The sequence below is a fragment of the Bactrocera tryoni genome, chromosome 1 (assembly GCF_016617805.1).
Source record: "Bactrocera tryoni isolate S06 chromosome 1, CSIRO_BtryS06_freeze2, whole genome shotgun sequence".
Taxonomy (NCBI): domain Eukaryota; kingdom Metazoa; phylum Arthropoda; class Insecta; order Diptera; family Tephritidae; genus Bactrocera; species Bactrocera tryoni.
In genome coordinates, this window is record NC_052499.1 from 68954009 (window position 1) to 68975064 (window position 21056).

Consider the following 21056-nt stretch of genomic DNA (forward strand, 5'->3'; position numbering starts at 1 on the left):
TTATTTGATGTGCTGTGAAGACGACATTTTAAAATAAAGCCGCAAAGTTCATATTAGACGAAGAAGCTGAGATCTCTTGTTTGTGAGATAAAATAATAAGGAATCGAAACATATGTATAATTAGAAAAATTTACCAAAATTTTGGCATAAAATCCGAATAGCGCCGACTTAGTGCAGTTTTAAAATGGTCAAAATCGACCCTTTTACCCATCCTTTGAGTTTACTTGAGATTACTCAGTGCTTATAGACCAGTGCAGAAGCCTTTGTAATTGGTAAGAAGTGAAAGAAATTCATAGTAAATTGAAAACCATTCAGGGGTTGCATGTGTTTACGGGTTTCAAAAAAATTTCGAATTTTTTATTGCCTTATTAAATCTACAACACCACTAAAATATTGTCTTAAATTTTCAAGTTAATCAGAGTAATAGTTTCGGAAATACAACCTTAAGAACTTGTACGCTAGAGGCTAGCTAGGCTAAGTGGGTCGTCTTTAAACACGTTTTTCCCGAAACTGTGTTTATGAAGTCGGTTGGCAAGATTTCTCGAGAACTACTCAACCAATCTTCATGAAATTTTACACAGACCTTTAGTCTTAGTCAGTTTTTAAAGACTGGAACGAAAGATTTTTTTCGATTGCAAAGTTTAAAAAAGGACATATATCGAGATTTTCACTAAAATTTTCATTTTTTGTATAAATGTCTGCCAAAAATCCAATTTTCAGTTTTTTTTCCTTCATCCAAGTTCTAAGTTAAGGTTTTAACTAAAACACGTATTTTTCACTTTAGAAGATCCTGTAAGGAGTTATCCTGCGCACGCGGGCGCAACTTTTTATTATATGAGAAAAAAATTGTTGAAAAAAGTCTGTTTTCTACCCGAAGAAACCCATGTAACCCCTTGAAACGGTTACCTAAACTACGAGTTCCACAGAAAAAAGTTATATGACAAAGTGGTAGTTTATTACCTATTGCACAAACACCTTTTTCCCATAACCTCAAAATTTATGTGGAAAATTTAAATGTTCTAGTTTTTGGGTTTTTTATTGTCATCTTGAACCAAAAACTTTTTGACTAACTGAGCTTCCTATGTCAAAAATACACTGAATTTTTTATGTTTGCTGAAATCTCTACTTTTTGATAATGTAAAAAATATACACATTACGATGGTAAATTTTCCCAAATGATGCAAAAATACACTAAAGAGCTGCTACTTCGAAATAATAGAACAGCTTGGATGGGGTTTCAGGTGTTCAAAGGGTCATAAATATTTTTATTCCTTTCGGTAAACCTTTAAACTGATTATTGAAATTAATTAAAGTTTAAATTTTCATCCGACATATTAATAGAAATCAAGTAAATAATTGGTAAGCTGCGAAAATCTAAACTTGGTAACGCTACGGTTGTATAATGCAAAATATCATATATAAACGAATATTAAAATAGTTTATATATTTACGAAATGTGAAGGTAACAATCTATTCGCGCATATCAAGGGAATTTCAATTTGCTACTTTATTCACATATGTACATACATACATTCATACTCGTTTTAACTTACCATGAATATATTGTAAGTGATTGTCTCAATTGTAGCACCGTGCCCACATCTAAAGATTTGATAAAACTATGCCAGTTTAAACTAAAATATCACAAATTTCCTTAAACCACAATTATATAACACACCGGATAAGGAAACAGCTCACATTCGCTTAATTCCAACCACTCAATGCCACATTTGCCCCACGACTACTTCGCTTGCCTGCGTTGCGGCTAATTTTATGAAATACCTGCAGGTATTAACTTATTCTTATTCAAACAACATATCACAATTTTAATCACCGATGCGATTAACAACATTTTAGATATATTTCAATTGATTAAATATGCAAAATTCACAAATAATTAGCAACCGACGCGCACTTTGCGAATAAAAGCGGTTGAAACTTCAAACTCTTTGAATAATACTGTCAAAAATTGCGAACAGGAAGCTAACAGATGTGCAACTTAACCCAACGAAATAAAAAAATCTTTAAAATTCATTCGTCGACAAAATAAAATATAATGACAATTATAAGTTTATATTCAATTAAGATATTTGTTTATGCTAATTAATAAATAGAATAAACCGTAATGTTCTTAGAAAATTAACAAACTTCTACGATTTAAATAAAAATCGAAGTGGCCACTTCGTTTGAACAATCAAAACAAATAATCGATTAATTTCCACCACATTAGCTATCGATTACTTAGTTATCGGAGCACATGCTGAACGAAACTGTAACCACAATTAGTAAACATTTCGTGAGTGATTGGAATAGCAGAGTGCGATAAAATGACCAACACGGGGCAAATAGTGTCCAAGGGCACATTAAATGACGGTTTAGTTAATAGTAGTGTGATTTTCCGACGTAATCGGGCTCTGGGATATGTGAGTAACAGCGTGCCAGCCGCGATCCGATATGTACGGCGACGTAAGGACACATTGATCACCACTTGTATTGGTCGTTCCTTTCAAGTGTACACGGCTAGCCACTTTCGCTTATTGCATGTTGGGCCAGTGCATCCAGACGAGATAACAGCATTGGCTATGGATCGTATACACACCTACACGGCCAGTAATCGCTGTATTTATGCTTGGCGCGCCGGCAAACACCAACGACACGTGTTTCGCGGTCACACACGCAATGTACATTTATTATTGCCATTCGCTGCACATTTAATAGCTGTAGATGAGGCGAATGTTTTACGTGTTTGGGATATAGCAAAAGAAGAAGTATACTTAGAATTACAATTCAATGCCGATGAATTTTTAATTACCGCGTTGGCACATCCGCCTGCCTATCTGAACAAAATTGTATTAGGCTCCCAACAGGGTATGCTTAAAATTTGGAATATTAAGGAGAATCGTTTGGTGTTCACATTTGCTGGTACGGGTAGCAGGGTAACTTGTATACAACCATCACCAGCACTAGATGTCGTTGCGGTTGGACACCAAGATGGCACTATTGTACTGCTTAATCTGAAATTCGATGAAGTGCTTATGAAGTTTAAACAAGATTGGGGTCAAGTTTCACAGATATCGTTCAGAACAGATGGACCACCAATAATGGTCACAGCTTGTTCGAATGGTCATGTTGCATTTTGGAATCTGGAAGATCGAAAGGTAACATTTTCATATTACACTCCAATTAATAAATTAATTATAAGCATTTTATAAACATTGTTTTCCTTCAAAGATTGCTGGACAATTACAAGCTCATGAGGACTCAGTTGCTACTGCAATTTGCTTCAACAACGAACCGCTACTTTTTACCACTTCGCCAGATAATTCAATGAAATTGTGGATTTTCGATATGCCAGATAATGGGGCACGCATGTTACGTATAAGAGAAGGACACACCGGACCACCTTTATGTATAAGATATCACGGCAATAGTGGCACCACAATACTTTCCGCTGGAGAAGACAGTGCTTTACGTGTATTTAGTACCGTTACGGAATCGTTTAATAAAAGTATGGGCAAAGCTAGTTACAACCGAAAGAAGTCAAAGAGGAGAAGTAAGTTAAAGGAACATTGTTATTTGAATATTACAGAAATATTTGCCCCTATACAGATCGTTTCGAAGAGGATTCATTACGTATGCCCCCAATTATCGAATTTACCAGCGAGACAACTCGGGAGCGTGAATGGGATAATATAGCGGCACTGCATGAAGGCGTCATACAAACAACAACATGGTCATTTCATAAAAACCGCATGGGCAGACACCGTCTGATACCGGAGAAATTTCAAAATAAGAATCGAACGGATTATAATACAATTACTACTTGTGTAACACTCACACACTGCTGTAATTTTGTCATCATTGGTACGCAAGTACAAATAATTATAAACAAGAATCAGTGCAATATATGTTCCTTTAACTTTTTTTTAGGTTATTCCAGTGGCGACTTGGAGCGCTTTAACATTCAAAGTGGCATACATCGCGCAAGTTACGGGGATCCGGCGCATAAAAGCGCAGTACGCGGTGTAGTTTCCGACATACTAAATCAGTTCGTCATCTCTGGATGTGGCGATGGCCTGCTAAAATTTTGGCCTTTCAAAGAGAAAGGTAAATTTTTATTATTTTTTTTATAGTTTTTGGTAAAAAATTAAGATTTTCTGCTTTTATCCTTTGGTACTAGTTTCAAATTATATGAAGTGCCTTAAATTTTCTGATGGAATCGCGCTAATGCGCATACACCGCGAGAGTGCTATGCTTGCTGTTGCCTTGGTTAATTTCTCCGTGCATATTGTGGACGTGGATACACGTGTTGTGGTGCGTAAATTCGAAGGGCACATTGCTAAATTGAATGATATGACATTCAGCCCGGACAGTCGATGGCTCATTACCGCAAGCATGGATTCAACCATCAAAGTATGGGATATACCATCCTCCTACATGATAGATCACTTCAAAGTAGATCGTCCATGTGTGTCGCTTAGCATGTCACCAAATGGTGATTTTCTTGCAACAGCGCATGTAAACTATTTGGGAATATATTTGTGGGCGAATAAGATGCTCTTCAATCAAATAACACTGCGCTCCATCAATCCGTATAGTACGCCGCCCTTCGTTGGTTTACCAATTAGTGCCAGCGATGATATGGACGTAGCTGATCTAATGCAGAAAACCAAACTGGCTGAAACCGGCAATGATGAAGACGAGGATATGAGTGATGAAGAAGTGGGTCCAGAGATCAATTTAACATACGAATCACCATCACAGCTAGACAGTGATCTGATTACACTTTCTGGCGCTGCGGCATCGCGTTGGCAAAATCTGCTCGACCTCGAAGTAATTAAGAAACGTAATAAGCCAAAGGCGCCACCTAAAACGCCCAAACAAGCGCCCTTTTTCCTGCCAACAGTGGCTGGGTTAGATATAAAGTTTGATATTGGGCAAAACACCGACAATGCTGCTGATAATAATGGCTCACGTGTCTTGCAGCCAGGTGCTGGTGGTCTCAGCACATTAACCAACTTCGGTAAAATGCTTCATGAGTCGGCAGACAGCAAAAATTATGATCAATGTGTTGATCATCTTAAACAGCTTGGTCCATCCATGATTGATTTTGAAATTAAATCGTTGCATCCGAATGGCGGCGGTTCTCACCGCGTCATGGTTGCCTTTTTGAAAACAATTGAATCGATGTTTCAGTCAAACACCAACTATGAACTGGCGCAAGCGTACTTGAGCGTTTTCCTACGTGTCTACGGCATAGATTTATTGGACTCGGAAGATGTTATTGACGCATTGGAGCAAGTTTCCGAAGTGCAAGAGAAAAGTTGGAAAGTCGTTGAGGATAAACTATTGTTTGGCTTGGGTGTAGTGACTGCACTCAGGAATTTCGTCTAGATATGGAATAGGAGGCATTCGTAGACACTGATTTAAGCTAATAATATTCTACCATCTTTTTTGGTACAGCTAGTTATAGCTCTGTATTATTGTATAGATAATATAGTTTGTGTATGTTTTTTAAATATACAAATGAAAACTTAATTATGTTTTAAATTTTATACATAGAAAGTTGTATGGGAAGGAGAGGCGCCTTTTTCTGTAGCATATAGTTGCCATACATTCCGGACGATCAAAACCAGGTTCTTCTACGGAAAACATTTTTATTTGAAAATACGCCTTTTTCACTTAATTTGCCAAGGATTATGGTTCAAAGCAAAAGTACAATTTTCGAATATATTGTTCAGATCGGACCACTATAGAATATAGTCAAAAACGGACCGATCAAAATGAATTTCTTGTAAGGAAAGCTTGAACCTGTGAAGGGTATTTTAGCTTCGGTGTAGTCGAAGTTGACATTTTTCTTGTTTTTATTATAAAAAAGATTTTTAACAATTTAAATTTAGATGTAAACAAATGGCTAGTGTAAAAATACAAGGCGTTAAAAGTTGCCAAGTGATTCCCTTAGAAAAAAGTTCAGTTGTTTTAAAACACCAACGAAAAAATAATAAAATATATATAAAAAAATAATAAAAATATATATAAAAAATAATAAAATATATATAAAAATAATAAAATATAATAAAATATATAAAAAAATAATAAAATATATAAAAAATAATAAAATATATATAAAAAAAAATTAAGTAAAAGAAAAATTTATAGAAAAAAACTTGTAAAACTATGCTTACAAATTCGACCATAATTATATTTAAACCTGTTTTTTTTTTGTGCAATGAGTCGTGATTTGTTTCTATTTTCTCCATCATTTTGTTGATGTTTACATACAATCAGCTGTTATTGATTGCAATGTTTTACGACTAAAACATTCCAACATAACCTCAAAGTTACACCTATGTTTTTTTAATTTTCGATCAGCTTCTGAACAGCAATCACCGTTTCTGCCTAAAATGTTACTCGAAATTTCATGAAATCCTAAAATTATGCTGAAATTCTCACATATTCGCTGAAATTTCCAAACAGTAAATAAAAGAAATAAACTGATTTAAGTGTTATAGTATATTTGCCGTTAATGTAACCATTTAAATTAATAGTTCCTTTTGAATTTCTAATTTGTAGTCTAGAGTGAAATTGAATAGCCTTAAGGAGTTCGCCTTGTTTATGACATTGCATAGAGACTTTTCCAAAAAAGGGGATGTACAACATGTTTATGGTAGCGATATATTTTCATTTTACGGACTTGTGCTGTTTGGCGATGGTTGTTGTGAAAAAGAAAACATTGCTGCAGCAAAGTCACATTGTCAATTAGGAAACCAACAGGCGCTTCGTTAATCGCTCCAGTAAATGAACTCTTTGTTGTTAGTTCGCTGTTGTTGTTTTGCTCAGGTGAATTGTTAAAATTTATCTAGTGTTGTATGTAGTGCTTCTGCGTGTTCACGGCTTATTATTGTAGGATTATTTAAACGATTAAACATAATTTGCTTGTTGGAGATGTTGGCGGTATGCGCTTAACTTGACGAACACTGTTCTATTCTGGGTCCTTGCTCATAACCGCGATCATCTTCCTCATACGCCATGCGTTGGTGCTGTTGTTGGCGTCGTTGTTTGGGATCGAATTCCTCCTGAAATTGTACAGAATGTTGTAATAATTTATAAATTAACATCAACTGAATGAACTTACCAATTCGACTGTCTCAGCATCTAGTGGTATGGTTACTTCTGGCCTTGGGGGTAGACATTGTTCGAGTGTGGGAATAACTGTTAGTGGAATAGTTGGGGGGAAGATTACTTCGAATTGAATGATCAAACGACCTTTCTCCAGCGGGTTCTTATACAACGGCATGCCCTCCTCCATGACACACTTGGTCATTTCATGTTTGACAACATCACCCGGTTTTGATCGAATCACAAGATCACGATCATCAAGTGTCTTAATAACACGTTCGAATCCACAAAGGGCTTCCACCAATTGAATTGGCATTTTCATCATTAAATCCGTACCGGCATGCACAAATGTGGAGTGCTCTTTCTCATCCAATAATATAATAATATCGCCAGGTTGTGAATCTGGTTCATGATCTCCCTCACCGTTAAATATAATTTTCTGTCCATCTCGCATACCTTTCTCTATATGCACTTCCAATACTTTACGTTCCCTAACAGTTTTCCTACCATTACACTGCTTACAACGATCCTTCTCAGATATCATCTCTCCAGTTCCCAAACATTTACGACAAACTTGTTCGGTATGTTGCACTAAACCAGGTCCAATCTGTTGCACACGGGTTTCTACACCACTACCACGACATTGCATACATTTCTCAATTGCACCCTTCTTGCCACCGCGACCTTCACATTTGTCGCAAATCACATTTTTCTGCAATGCCAGCTTGCGTGTGGCACCATTGTACAATTCTTCCAACTGAACGGACATCTGATGTACAACATCCTTACCACGACGCTCACGTCGACGACCGCCACCACCGAAACCAGCTCCGAAGAACTTCTCAAAGAAGTCCATGGGACTGCGGAAGTCACCTGTGTCAGCACCGCCTTTCTTGATCGCCGCTTCGCCGCCATCATCGTAGATCTGTCGTTTCTCACGATCTGACAGCACCTCATACGCCTGTGAAATTGCTTTGAAACGCTCACCCTCATTTGGGTTTTTGTCTGGATGATACTTTAACGCCAATTTTCTGTACGCTTTCTTCAGCTCTTCACTAGTGGCGTCGGGCTTCACACCCAACAGGTCATAATAACCAGTTTCTTTAACCATATTATCTTATTTCTGTTCTGTCTATGAATCAAATAAAAAAGTATTCACAGCTCCTCCAAAGGAAAAAAGACGAAAATGTACGACCTGAAAAGTGTAGAGAAATACACGAAGTGAGCAAAATATATAAACGAAATATTAAATATTTTTTTAACCAATTTTTTTCATTGCCTCAAAAGTTTTTGTATTACTTTGATATTTCTATTGTGAAGTATAATTGATGTAAAATTCTAATATAACACGTTTACTAAAATGTTTAATTTACACAATAATTCACTCGTTTTGCAAACCAATGGAAAATTCTCCACTTTTTCTGTCTTCCGCTACTTTCAATGTAATTTGTTAATATGCCATAGCACTGTTGGGTATATTTTAGTAGCTAAAACTAAAACTGCAAAACTGTTTTTACTTTTATAATTAAATCTTAACGTTTGGGTCGTTGCTCTTCCAAATCAATACTGAACACGATGTATGAAAATTCTGCTTATTCATGGATCGGCAAATATGATTAGATACAGTAGAACTTTCTTTTCATTTCTACCTGCTTTCTATATACAACAATGTGCGACCAGACATGAACAGGTAGATACAAAAGTGTATTTTCCATAATCCCATTCCTTATACTCACACCTACCCAATTTTTTTTTCAAATAATAAATGAAAATATTGCAAACATTTGTAATTACGAAATATCCAGAAAAATGCGTCAAACTATTCACAGTCTTGTCATTTTCAAGAAGGGGGCAAAAAGTGCATAAAAAAGTAACGAGTAGGAACAACTACATTTGACAAAACTGCACGAACAAAGCTCAACGACGAGTTACGAACACTTCGAACTTCGATTGTTGTAGCCTGCTGCAGTAATATCGATTTTACCTTCGTCACCGCCTGTCTGGCTAGTAGATACCTATGTACCTAGTTCAATTTTTTGTTGAATTTAGACGCCAACTCGCTATTAATTTGCAAAATTAAATCTAATTTAATTTTATGATACGAAGTTCAAGAATACCATATGCTAACTTGCACACTATTGACCTGACGCCATCTTTCCATTAGTTAGCAGTTTATTGCATTATATAAATACTACGTATGTATATTCTAATTTTTCATTTAAAGTTTGTTTTTACATATAGTAGTTGCAACACGAACATTTCATTTTAGAAATTAGGTAAATATTAAAATTACAAAATGGCCCTTGAAAAAGCTTTCGTAGTCTACTAGTTCTGCAAATCTAAGTACGCAATATACTATTCCAGCTATTTTATAATTACCTGACTCTAGGGTACAGAACTTGGGGGGAAAATTTATTTTTATAGATTGTAAATAGTGTTTTCTTTATCTCCTGTTGCCCAGCTGTTATCTCTTGTTTAATATATTGTAAATGACAGAATAATTTACACAATATTTTCTTTAAACTCACAATAGAAACGTGGTCACACTGCGATCAAGATAAACCTCCGACGAGAAGAAACTTCAAATGAGTGCCCTTTTGATTTTCAACTGAGGAAATGTGGAATACCGAACAAGGCTGACGCATGAATTTTCTAGAATAGAAACGTGAGTGTCGGTAATACAGATCTTATCGATTATTGTATATCGTTTCTAGTGGACCGGCTTCTCTCGAAGCAAAAAATTTACCGAATTTAGTAATATCAACTTATTTTATAAAATTGAGAGCAATGTTTCAAAGGTAGTTATAACAAATATGTATTGGAATAGTTGACTCTTGAAGATGCAGAAATGTAAATTTCTCATAACGAAAAGTAATATTTTCCGAATGAAATTTTTTTATATTATGAATGAATACATTTGCTTTCTCATTTCATATGTTGAAAATGATTTATTAATTTTCAGGTTGACTTTCTTGCCTCATAAAGTTTAGAAAGATACAAATATTACGGCAAGAATTCAACAAAGGAAGCACAAGAAATATTAAATTTGCTCTACTAGGTATTCGGTTGTTGGATTTATCATTTGATTTCATCACTAAAAATCGAGAACTTATCGAAATTTTTTCAGATGTTCCGCTATTGTCGATAAAGAAGTGTGATAGCAAAAAAATAGTGTCTTCAATACTTTTGCTAATATCCTGGAGTATTTTTTTAATAAATGATAATGAAAAAGACTAGCAGTAAACTAAACTGACATTCAGTGCAAATACAAACCAAAAATCTTTATTGGAGAGTAGTTTATGTTTACTGAAGCAGTTGTACTGTTGTGACATCTAGATGTCAAGTTTATTTACTAATAGGGGATGATTAATCAGCTGTTTATATTATAGTTGCAACATATTTTTCTGTGGGTGTTATAAAATTATACAAAATATTGTTTAAAAATTAAAAACTAAAATGAAACACGCACAATTTATTGCTCGTACTGTAATGGTACAAAAAAATAATGTTGAAGAAGCTTGCCGCCTATTAAATCGTATTTTGGGTAAAGAAGAAATTTTCGATCAATACCGGCGCACACGCTTCTATGAAAAGCCATATCAGGTTAGTACCATACAAATGGGAACTGAATTGCAAATACATAAATTCATTTCACGTTTTCAGGTCCGACGTCGCGTTAACTTCGAGAAATGCAAAGCAATCTACAATGAAGATATGAATCGAAAAATACAGTTTGTGCTACGCAAAAATCGCACTGAACCATTCCCAGGATGCAGTTAATTCGCTATTAGTAATAAATAGTAAAAACAAAAATAAAATTAATGTGTTGTTAAAAAACCCTTTTCAATTGCAATAATAACCAAGTTATGTTTTAGAAGTTACATTTGTATATATGTATATTAGTTGGATATGGTTCAAATAGAGCTTAAAAGCTTTCATTGGCCTTTAAAAGCTTCGTGGACAGTGGTTGACAGTTCAAACTGTTTTGGTAAGGATGATTGCAAGTTGCAACTAAAGGTTTTCATACTTTCGAAAAGAGCGGACGTGTTTACATAAATTTTAGTGGTATGTACAAGGAGAAGTGATGTAAATTAAATCAGGAAGTTTCGTTTGAAAGAAATTTAAATAAAAATAATTACTGAATGCAGTTATAAAAGAAAAATAGGAAGTGGGTAGCGAAGCTGCGAAGGAACCTAAAATTAAAAATGTCTAAAAATAAACAGGAAAAAATATTTAAGGAGAAGGAATGAGGCATTATTTATATAGAATGCGTTTTGAAGTGTTCACATATTACGACATCCAGTTTTAGAATTAAATAATAACAAAATATGCGAATACATATTGTAATAGATAGAATTGCTCTTGTTAATCTGTGTAGTTTTTTTGATTGAAGTGAATCCATCGTTGCATTGCATTGATTTCTAATACGGAAGTAGGGCGGAAACTGCTTACATTAATGCACTACGCTAGGTAAACGGTTATTTATGCACGTATGGTTAAGTTTCAAGGGCGAACAGTCGGAAATAATATCAACCTAATAATAAATAGGTTATATGGGATAGGATTTTTTTATATTATAGTAGAAAAATGCATATGTATGTAAATGCGTATAATGCAAAATACTCAAAGGGAAATAATGAGCATTACAATGTCATTGTAATAAATCATTCGCCTGCCAACTACAATCAATTTCTTCCATTCCTTCAATTGCGCAATGAACTACTTTGTTATAAAGCTGGCCTAGGTACATAACTAATATGTACATATATACATATGTATGTTCGTATATGTAACTGCCATTCCCTCCAATATGTCACGTTGTTGGCACTGTTTTTCTTAACTTTACAATTTGCTTAGTTACTTTTGTTGTGGAATATCGATTTGTTGGTGTTTTCATGCTATTTTTAGACATTCGAACGCATAATACACAGTGGGCACGAGTGCTCGTGCACCCGAATATTTCGCATATACATATGTACGTGCATGCATGTATGTGTGCATCCTTAAATGCTTGCAATTTGAATGGATTAAAATATTTGCAGCAATCGATGACGGTCATTGCATCCTTTCAACGCTGCTTGTTGCCAGGATTAATCGCTTTATAAGCAAGCAATATATTTTGCAATAAATTATCATTAGAAAGGTAATGTTTACGAGTTTATGATTACAATTTGCGTGTAACTAGCCGAAAATGTGAGGATTAAGAAAACGTATGCATATTTGTAAACTGAATAAAATTGTTCTATATGCATTTGTATATATGTATATATATTTATAACCTAAGTATATCAATAGTATGTATGTACAATATATTTGTTCCTAATGACAGTTATTAATATTTTATAATTGGTTTTTAATTTAGTTTAATCGAAACACATAAAAGAGCAAAATGCTTTCGCAACAGTTGCACGCAGTGGTTTGGTTACTTAATGGAGTCATTGCACTTTACGCATATCCAACTATAAATCTACCATTTCTATTTGGTAAGTACTGAATACATAAATTATTTAATACACTTTTTATGACATTATTGAAAATAAAGTGGATACTAAAACAAGATGAAGGTTAACTTCGGTTGCAATAATACCCTTCACAAATACAAAAGGTTCCATAAAGAACATGCTTTATCAGTTTACATGAAATACATACGTCTATATATACGGACTGAGAGACGGGCATGGCTAAATCGACTCAGATCGTTATCCTGATATTTATAATAAAATATTTATATGTTTTTATTTTTGGGTGTTCTAAGCAATAGCAAGAATTTTAAATTTTAATAAGAGCGTTTTGCCATAATTTATTACTTATGGACATACATCTTTACAGGTTCTTCCGCATATGGCGAAAACGCTTACAGATTCAAAAGGAGCGGCTTGGAAATACAAGTAAGCTTTATTTACCAATGATACATACACATATGTACATCCATATATCCTTAAATACAAACACACATATTACCAAATATGTGAAAGAAAGAAAAGATATCTAGCAGTTAGTTCTAAAGTTGTTTTGGCTAACATACTCTTCCTCTCCTTCACAGTCTGATGCCGATGTGTTGGAACTAGAGCACTTGAAGGACCACTATGGCAGTGAAAACATAGAAGCCGCTGTACAATTGCCGTCAAATTTCGAGCAAACTTTTGTGCCCGATGTTGGCGCCGGTAAACCAGTTAGCGCTGAACCACTAAGTGAATCGCAAGAATTGGAACGTCAATTGGAGCAAATGCCTGCTATTACTACAAAACTAGAGAAGAGCACAACAACAGAGTTTTCGGTGGCACCAGTGGAGCCTGAAACGCGTGGCGAGCAACTGTTACCAGTTGAAGGTGGTGGCGTTCACCGGCCACCCACCCTACAACATGACAACGGTGGTAAAACACCAGCAGAGGGTGGTGCGGCTCACCAACAGCAAACTGCTGAAATTGGTGCGGTTATACCAAATGGTGGCGGTCCACCTGCACCCTCTGCTATCAAGGTAAAAACTTTTGTATATATTTTTGTAATATTGTAAACTTTATAAAGCAATATCCTCCTTCAAATGTAAATTTGCACGTATGTATGTATGTGTGCCCATGGATGTAAATGTGTTCGCTACAGCCTTTCTATGGGGCCGCACGCTTGGCATTCGGTCAAAATCCGGAAGTACTTCCAACCACCTCCACAACCGCTACGTCTACTTCCACGAGCACTACAACGTCAACAACAACAACCACCACTACTCAAGCAGCCGTCCAAGCCACTAGCGCAGGCAAAGACACAAATGCGCCTGAATCAGATACACTTCCACTTGACGTTGAGAGTGTCGCCGCCAATGGGCAAGAAACCGCGCAAACGAATCCAACAGAGAAATTGATCGAGCAAATTAAACCAACAGCCCAACGTCGTTCGGTGCCCTTAAAGCCACAACAGGTTCTTATGTTGAAACGTTATTCACTTCATACATTAACACATACATACATGCATACATACATTGTGTCATATACAATGCTAACGGATATAAGCACAGAGCCCCGCAAAGAAATCGCCCGTATTGATTGCCTCTTTAATGATACGAGAATAACAAAAGAATTTCATTCAGAAAGGCACCAATTATTAACGAGAAATTTTATGTCTAATATATGTATGTGTGCCTTTGCTTGCAGGGTTATAAATCAAATTCATGCACATCAAGTGCTTGGCCAAGATTCGAAAGACTCCCACTGCACAAGCTCATCAATATATGCATACATACTACTACATAAAAACATATAGATATAATATATGTATATATGCACAGCAAAATTTTTTGTTAAGTATGTATGGTTCAAAAAGCTATGCATTCAAATTATCCTTGAAATAGTTGGCAAGTTAGGAAGTGAATTTGAAATTCATCTTTTGGCAGCAAAATTTAAATATCGATTTTTATACCATAAATAGACCCTACAAAAATATTGTATATACATATGATAACCTACCTAACCTACCTAAGTTTTTGCAATATCGGTCTAAAATTTTGCACACATCCTTTTCTCACCATGAAGCTGCTCATTTATTGAAATTACTGACTACGTAATCATATATGTACATACATATGCCATACAAACTGAACGTTCATAATCAAGTTCTTGTATGCAAAACTTTTTATGTGATGAAATATCTTCACTCAATTTCACTTGGATTATTTTTGAAAGCATAGTGCAAACTGTTTAGATCGGACCACTACAGCATATACATACTTATGTAGCTGCCGCACAAATTGATCGATTCAAAACAAGATAAAGATTCTTTATACTCGTTTATGTTATAAGAAATGTAATTGTGAAGGGTATTTAAGCTTCAGTGCATTCGAAGTTACCATTTTTTTCCTGTTTTAATTTTAGACTTCGTGGCCGCATTACTTTTTAATTCATACTCAAGTGAAAACACATTCATTTCGTAACTGACAGAAGCCACGCAATTCCTAATTAAAAACTATTTACATACACACAAATATTAGACCACAAAATCAACTTGTTTTTTTACATTAAATTACTATTTTAATTCTCAATTTATATTTTTAATATTACACACTGAATAGACCGTCGAAACACTTCTTAAACGTCACAATGGTCAATTATCAGCATTTGACATGGCGCAGTACGTGTTTTGGACTGGCGATGAGGCAGGTGTGGCCCGCGCCGTTGAAGAACTAATCGAACGGGGAGTGGTATGTCTCAATGAAATGTTAATAATTGTGATTTGGTATAAATAGTGTTTGTTCGTAGATGTCACGTGAAAATGCTCTGGCATTCCTACGAGAAGTACGCATTGGTATTGAGTACCTGCAGCAGTCATATACAAATCGTATCTTCCCAGAAGCCGGCCTCAATATAAACATAGATAAGGTGAAAAACCTAAATTCTAAAAATAATATATTTGGCTTATTCTAAATGTCGGTGTGATTTTAGAAAATGTTTGACATGCCACAGACTAAACCGGTGGCACCGCCCACTGTCGCAGCAACAAATGAAAAACCACTGCTTCCTTATTTACAACTGGAGCGACTACTACATACCAGCAATCAAAATCAAATGAAACCAGTTGAAAGTGTACCAGTTTGGCCTAAATTGCCAGTGCTAAACAGTGAAGGGACTCAAGGTGAATGCGAATATTCTTAAATAATTAAATAAGCATATTAAAATTAATTAATAATTTAAAAGTCAATTATCAATTTAACAATTTTTTAATTTATCGTTTTGAAGACCTTAATGATTATGATGAGAACGGCGAAAGAGCTAAGATATCGCAGTTCCTGTACAATGAATATACTTTGGAAGACATTTTATACAAATTGGCTAAGGTAAGTTTACTCAGTGTCTTTATGTGTGTAAGATATATTGGTATACTTCGATTTGCAGATTATGTTTTCACAGTCGTTGGCACACGGTTCCGACGAGGCACAGCACGAATTACAGAAATTAACTGATTTCTTGGAACGTGAGGGCAATCTTGGTGTCATACCAATTGATCTGCAGAAGAAAGTGTTACGTATGTTTATTATTATTTTTAATTTGTATTGTTGAAGCGTTTTTTATTGTTGAACATTTCTTTCATTTATTTCTTACAGACATCTTATTCCGCGCTCTTTCCGATACACTGGCTGAACGTCCCGAATTATTGTCGGTTGCCAATGTAAATCTCGCTAACACCTACAATCGTCTTCCTCTACGTACTTTAGAACCATGAAATGGTCGCAGCAACAAGTGATTCCACAATAATTAAAGTTTTGTGTAAAAACCCCATTTATTTATAATTTTGTTTCAACATTATGAGGTATGCTGTAGCTGGCGCCTGTATACTTACATATATCATATAAATACTCACTTATAAATTGTAACACGAGTAAAGCGCGATTTGCTCATAGATCATCCATTCGTCAATGGCAAATTATTTTATTTTTGTAAAGCTCCAAAAGTTATATAATTTAATGAATGTACGTAATGAATTAAATAATGAGTATTTTGAACACTGCATAGCAGCATAAGCGAATTTATCTATTTACTAGAGCTGAAAAAATCGTATTAAAACACATTAAAAACCGTTAGTGTGCTGTTAAATGCGAAAATTCAAGTTTATTATTAGAGAAGCGTAACTGATTTTTGGCGTTAATCCTAAAATGCGATATTATATATACATACATGCAATTACAAAAAAAACACATATTTTGATTTAAAATCAATTTATGATAACTTTGACACCTGCGTGAAAAAAACAAGAAGGCAGCAGTTCCCCATTCTGTTTATAACGGTAATAATGGCTAAATGTTTAACATTTTATGATAGGCTTATACCTTATAAGAATGTATTTTGAGTAGACGCGTATAATTGTATTTGTATTTTAATTGTATTTATAAAAGTACACATGCATATACATACATATATCCAATTAAACACGTATATGTTTACATATATTGTTAATGCTAATTAGTGTATGTGTTTAAATAGCTTAGCTGAGCTGAGTTATATACATTAGTTAGACGATTAAGTACAATATTTTTCAATTATTCTTTTGTTTTATAAAATTTTGAGTGCAAATATATCTACATATATGTATATCTATAAATGTAATAAAGAATGGTTTCAATTTGGTGCGGGAATCGTTGCGCTGAACCCTAGAGTTATAGAAAACTCGAGATATAGAGGCAACGAAATACATTACTGTTAATGAATTACATTTCAATAACAAATAAATATATATATATACGAATTTTTATTCAAATATATTCGGTTTTTTTTTTGTAATTAAGAGTAGTCCTTAAACGAAACCCATAGATAGACTGATTTAAAACAAGAAACTGTGAATTTCAAAACGTACGGCATCTCTTTATGCCATAATGTGGGTGCTATTTTCATTTGTATACATCAAACAGCTGATTGTATTAAAAGCTAAATTTGTTTTCGCAACATAAAGTATTGTTTTTTTGTTAGCAAATATACAAATAAATTAAACCATGAATGTTGACGAATCCGCGTTGGAAATGGATCCTGAACTGGCCAAGAAATTATTCGCTACCGGTGCAGTGTTGGTAGTAACAGGAGCGCCAGTCGGCACAGAATTCGGCATTGATCTATGCAACTACAAAATTGGCGAAAAATTTCGTGGCGTAAAAATGATACCGCCCGGTCCGCATTACATCTGGTGTGCATCCTGCGGTCCATATGGTGATGTTGCACCACGTGTGGGCTTTGTACATTACTTCAAAAGCGAAGAGGTGGTTGTGCGTGAGTGGAGTCAACGCGATGAAGAAATGCAAGAGAGTCAGTCTGATGACAAAGAATTGGAAAAGAAACGTATACGCGATAATCTCAAGGAATTCGATAGTTTTCTAGCACCTTACGATTATCGATTTTACAATAAATGGAAACTCTTAACAGACAAAGTGACCGAAGGCACAGTCGAACGTTGCAGACCAACATTGGGACCAATACGTACAAATGTAGAATTACAATCTTGTTCCGATGAGGATCGACCAAGAGGCACGTTACACACAAACAATTTACAACAACATAACACTAAAACAATTGTAAACGAAAGTGACTTGCTACCCAACTTGAAACCGGTCGAAGGTACTGCGCCACGCTTCACTGAACTACCTGCGCGTGTACCACAGAATGCAACGCCCGCTGAAGTATCGCGTCATAGCATTGATTGTGTGCATGCAATTGAGACACTTGTTGGCAAGTTTCATAGTTCGGAAGCTTTGATCGAGGAGGAGCAATTGGCTTTTGTTTTTTATCTTGTTGGTTGTTCGGTGGAGTCTCTGGCACATTGGCGCAATATACTGCATTTGTTGGCACACTCTGAGCAAGCGGTGCAAAATTTTAAAATACTTTATATGAAATATGCTGAAGCATTGATGCAACAATTACCACACCTGCCCGAAGAACTCATGGAACCAGGTGAATATAACTCAGTTTATAAAGATGTGCGTTCGCTGCTAATTAACCTAAATTTGGGTGGCCTGGGCGTAAGTGCAGATAAACTTAGTAGAAAATTACAGAAAACCTTGCAATGGCATTTTGAGGGTTTGCTTGATGAAGATCCTGAGGATATGCCGGTTATAGTAGAATTGACATAGACTTATAGCTGCGCTATAAAAGATTGAAATATATTTGCATAGATACATAGCATATGAATAAAGTAATATAAAATTGTAATAGAGAGTTTACACTAATATGAAACATAATTATTTTATCTTTTTGGGCTCGCCTTGCACATTCGCCGCAACAGCCAAATCAATGTCCTTAGCCTCATCACTCTTTTCATTTGTAAGCGGTTCTTTTTCCTCTATAGTTGCTTCTATCTGTGCTTTGAGCACATCAGCAAGACTTTTATCATCGTTAAGTTCTAAAGAGTACTTCGCTGCCAACTCTTCTAAACGTTTTTGGTTCTTCTGTAAATATCCTGGTAACCAAAATATGGTTTGTACCATTCTGAAATTACATGGTCAGTCTTTTGCTTCGCGTGCACTTATATCAATCGAAACTTACTTGATTAAAATATAACCAGAGAAGGCCAATAACAAACAGGTAAACGATGTTTTTATCATATTCCAGTAGTCTACAACAACTTGTTGATGCTTCATATTGATTCTTTTTAACTTTGAACTTTTTTAAAATAAATTTGTTTGATATTTATACTTTTATATTTTATGCTTTCTTCAGTTCTATTAGCTTCTCCTAACGGTTTCGCATTTGATTGTAAAATATTATTTAAGTCGCGCGTAACAGATAACAAAGATGAGACGTCATTTGTTATGGCTCACTGGTAACCGTGGGTTACTCAAATTAATACGTGTCCGTACATTTGAAGCAGTGACACAGTAGACATGAGCCTAGTTTATCGCCAATCAATAGTTTACACCTGCTGTGATTATATCTGTATATGTAAGATGTACAATGTATATTTTTTTAATGCATACACAAAGGTATCATTACTATTTAATTGGCATATTTTCATAAACTTTAATTTATTACACTTCTTCTCAAAGGGAATGTTGTAACTGGACATGGTCGTGGCAGTTGTACGTTGGTTTGCTATATATATTTCTGGCCTAATAATGTAAATAGGCATATTTATCAACGAAAATGTTTTTTTTTTGTCGATTGCTGTTTTGTTTCGGGCTCATAAGCATAGATCCATGATCTTATAAACGTCTTTTGAAGCACCGCGATCGTATTTTTTCAGCATTTCTTCACACCAATCCACACGAGCCTTCTTTTGAGCGACTGTCAAATTGTGCGGGATCCAACGAGAACAAACCTTTTTTACAACCAGGTGTTCATGCAATATCGAATGTATGCTGGTGGGAGAAATGCATAGGCATGCCTCTATCTGAAGGTATGTTACATGACGGTCTGGCATTATCAGTTCACGTACGGCATCGATGTTTTCTGCCACAACGGCTGTTTTTGGACGCCCTTCATGGAATTCGTCTTTGAGCGAGCGTCGGCCACGATTGAATTCGTTGTACCAGTTTTTCACAGTGCTATAGATGGTGCTTCATAGCCATATAAAGATTTTAGTTCATCGATGCACTCTTTTCGTGATAATCCACGTCGAAAGTTGTGAAAAATTATCGCACGAAAATGTTCACGAGTTAATTCCATTTTTTTGGCCGAGATGAATTTTTTAATTCCCTGTAAATAAAACAATTCACGATTAAATGACAAAACGTTCTGAGTGATGATTTGCTAAAAAATGTCAAACTTAGTATTGCCCTAGGCCAGAATATATATAGCAGCCCTCGTAGCAATTACTTGTAAATCGTTCAGGGAATCCGCGAAACATTTTAATTTCTATGCGACCATTGAGCTTTCATTTGATGGAATACTGTTTGCTCATTTAAAGAGATTAGAGCAAACATTCTTAATGTAACGAATATAAATTGAGGTCCGTTCCAATTTGATAAACTCGAATAGAACGACATGCTTGAACTGAGTTTACCGATCTAAATAAAATCCGGGTCAACTTCGGTGCGTAGAACTGGCTGTTTTGAGAATTGTCACATACATCGAAAAAACTATTCTCCCTCCAGGACTGAAGAGGTGAAAACTCAAAACTGAGAAGAATTGAACAAGGGGCTTCGTAGGGTGGTGTCCTCTCTTAGCTATTGTTTAACTTCAACATTTCGAAACTCACACAACTACCAGAGTACGCTGATGATTGCACGATATTGACGTCGAGCAATGGAATCGATGACATGTGTTCAAAGGTAAACCACTATCTCTCCAACCTTTCTTGCTTCCTCGCTGCACTGAATTTAAAACTCTCCCAAACTAAATCCACAGCAACCATATTTACAAACTGGACGAAGGACTACAGACTTGACCTTAATATTGCAGTCGATGGCGTTAAGGTTCCGACGATCAATAATCCTAAAATTTTAAGTGTGACTTTTGACAGTCTGTGCTCCT

General features: G+C 35.3%; 6 protein-coding genes across 9 annotated transcripts; 4 read left to right on the forward strand and 2 right to left on the reverse strand.

Moving 5' to 3' along the window:
* The first annotated feature begins 2265 nt into the window (after positions 1-2265).
* Positions 2266-5538, forward strand: LOC120782684 (WD repeat-containing protein 36). Its single transcript, XM_040115075.1, has 5 exons — positions 2266-3158; positions 3232-3553; positions 3610-3864; positions 3931-4107; positions 4181-5538. Exons 1-5 carry the CDS (start codon positions 2328-2330, stop codon positions 5392-5394), a joined length of 2799 nt encoding a protein of 932 aa, XP_039971009.1. The 5' UTR covers positions 2266-2327; the 3' UTR covers positions 5395-5538.
* A 957-nt stretch (positions 5539-6495) lies between these two features.
* Positions 6496-9751, reverse strand: LOC120775772 (dnaJ homolog subfamily A member 4). 2 transcript variants are annotated; one of them, XM_040106107.1, is made up of 3 exons: positions 9648-9751; positions 7136-8314; positions 6496-7076 (listed from the first exon to the last, which is right to left on the reverse strand). In XM_040106107.1, the coding sequence occupies exons 2-3, from the start codon at positions 8228-8230 to the stop codon at positions 6963-6965; spliced, it is 1209 nt and encodes a 402-aa protein (XP_039962041.1). In that variant the 5' UTR covers positions 8231-8314; positions 9648-9751; the 3' UTR covers positions 6496-6962. The 2 variants fall into 2 exon arrangements, with proteins under 2 accessions (XP_039962041.1, XP_039962050.1); XM_040106116.1 differs by lacking the exon at positions 9648-9751 and adding an exon at positions 9499-9629.
* A 542-nt stretch (positions 9752-10293) lies between these two features.
* On the forward strand, positions 10294-10996 carry LOC120769301 (28S ribosomal protein S21, mitochondrial). The gene is made up of 2 exons (XM_040096235.1): positions 10294-10722; positions 10783-10996. Exons 1-2 carry the CDS (start codon positions 10576-10578, stop codon positions 10897-10899), a joined length of 264 nt encoding a protein of 87 aa, XP_039952169.1. The 5' UTR covers positions 10294-10575; the 3' UTR covers positions 10900-10996.
* A 21-nt stretch (positions 10997-11017) lies between these two features.
* Positions 11018-16398, forward strand: LOC120769269. Of its 3 annotated transcripts, none has more exons than XM_040096196.1 (11): positions 11018-11107; positions 12482-12602; positions 12949-13007; positions 13163-13597; positions 13720-14031; positions 15179-15307; positions 15366-15485; positions 15549-15738; positions 15843-15940; positions 15999-16128; positions 16208-16398. In XM_040096196.1, the coding sequence occupies exons 2-11, from the start codon at positions 12509-12511 to the stop codon at positions 16324-16326; spliced, it is 1686 nt and encodes a 561-aa protein (XP_039952130.1). In that variant the 5' UTR covers positions 11018-11107; positions 12482-12508; the 3' UTR covers positions 16327-16398. The 3 variants fall into 3 exon arrangements, with proteins under 3 accessions (XP_039952130.1, XP_039952115.1, XP_039952124.1); XM_040096181.1 differs by having other exon boundaries at positions 11105-11184; XM_040096190.1 differs by lacking the exon at positions 11018-11107 and adding an exon at positions 12154-12262.
* A 356-nt stretch (positions 16399-16754) lies between these two features.
* LOC120769285 (protein AAR2 homolog) lies at positions 16755-18801 on the forward strand. Its single transcript, XM_040096209.1, has one exon. The coding sequence runs from the start codon at positions 17591-17593 to the stop codon at positions 18716-18718; it is 1128 nt and encodes a 375-aa protein (XP_039952143.1). The 5' UTR covers positions 16755-17590; the 3' UTR covers positions 18719-18801.
* On the reverse strand, positions 18721-19404 carry LOC120769292. Its single transcript, XM_040096222.1, has 2 exons — positions 19131-19404; positions 18721-19073 (listed from the first exon to the last, which is right to left on the reverse strand). The coding sequence occupies exons 1-2, from the start codon at positions 19223-19225 to the stop codon at positions 18827-18829; spliced, it is 342 nt and encodes a 113-aa protein (XP_039952156.1). The 5' UTR covers positions 19226-19404; the 3' UTR covers positions 18721-18826.
* Positions 19405-21056: the final 1652 nt, after the last annotated feature.

What these genes read in the sequence shown, in the direction of transcription:
- LOC120782684 (XM_040115075.1), top strand. Translation starts at nt 2,328, where the DNA reads ATGACCAACACGGGGCAAATAGTGTCCAAGGGCACATTAAATGACGGT. An exon ending in GGAATCTGGAAGATCGAAAG is followed by an intron (nt 3,159 to 3,231) that starts GTAACATTTTCA and finishes TTTCCTTCAAAG; the next exon opens with ATTGCTGGACAATTACAAGC. An exon ending in CTGTAATTTTGTCATCATTG is followed by an intron (nt 3,865 to 3,930) that starts GTACGCAAGTAC and finishes ACTTTTTTTTAG; the next exon opens with GTTATTCCAGTGGCGACTTG.
- LOC120775772 (XM_040106107.1), bottom strand. Translation starts at nt 8,230, where the DNA reads ATGGTTAAAGAAACTGGTTATTATGACCTGTTGGGTGTGAAGCCCGAC. An exon ending in ATGCTGAGACAGTCGAATTG is followed by an intron (nt 7,077 to 7,135) that starts GTAAGTTCATTC and finishes GTACAATTTCAG; the next exon opens with GAGGAATTCGATCCCAAACA.
- LOC120769301 (XM_040096235.1), top strand. Translation starts at nt 10,576, where the DNA reads ATGAAACACGCACAATTTATTGCTCGTACTGTAATGGTACAAAAAAAT. An exon ending in TCTATGAAAAGCCATATCAG is followed by an intron (nt 10,723 to 10,782) that starts GTTAGTACCATA and finishes TCACGTTTTCAG; the next exon opens with GTCCGACGTCGCGTTAACTT.
- LOC120769269 (XM_040096196.1), top strand. Translation starts at nt 12,509, where the DNA reads ATGCTTTCGCAACAGTTGCACGCAGTGGTTTGGTTACTTAATGGAGTC. An exon ending in TGCCCTTAAAGCCACAACAG is followed by an intron (nt 14,032 to 15,178) that starts GTTCTTATGTTG and finishes CACACTGAATAG; the next exon opens with ACCGTCGAAACACTTCTTAA. An exon ending in AACTAATCGAACGGGGAGTG is followed by an intron (nt 15,308 to 15,365) that starts GTATGTCTCAAT and finishes GTTTGTTCGTAG; the next exon opens with ATGTCACGTGAAAATGCTCT.
- LOC120769285 (XM_040096209.1), top strand. Translation starts at nt 17,591, where the DNA reads ATGAATGTTGACGAATCCGCGTTGGAAATGGATCCTGAACTGGCCAAG.
- LOC120769292 (XM_040096222.1), bottom strand. Translation starts at nt 19,225, where the DNA reads ATGAAGCATCAACAAGTTGTTGTAGACTACTGGAATATGATAAAAACA. An exon ending in TCTGGTTATATTTTAATCAA is followed by an intron (nt 19,074 to 19,130) that starts GTAAGTTTCGAT and finishes ATGTAATTTCAG; the next exon opens with AATGGTACAAACCATATTTT.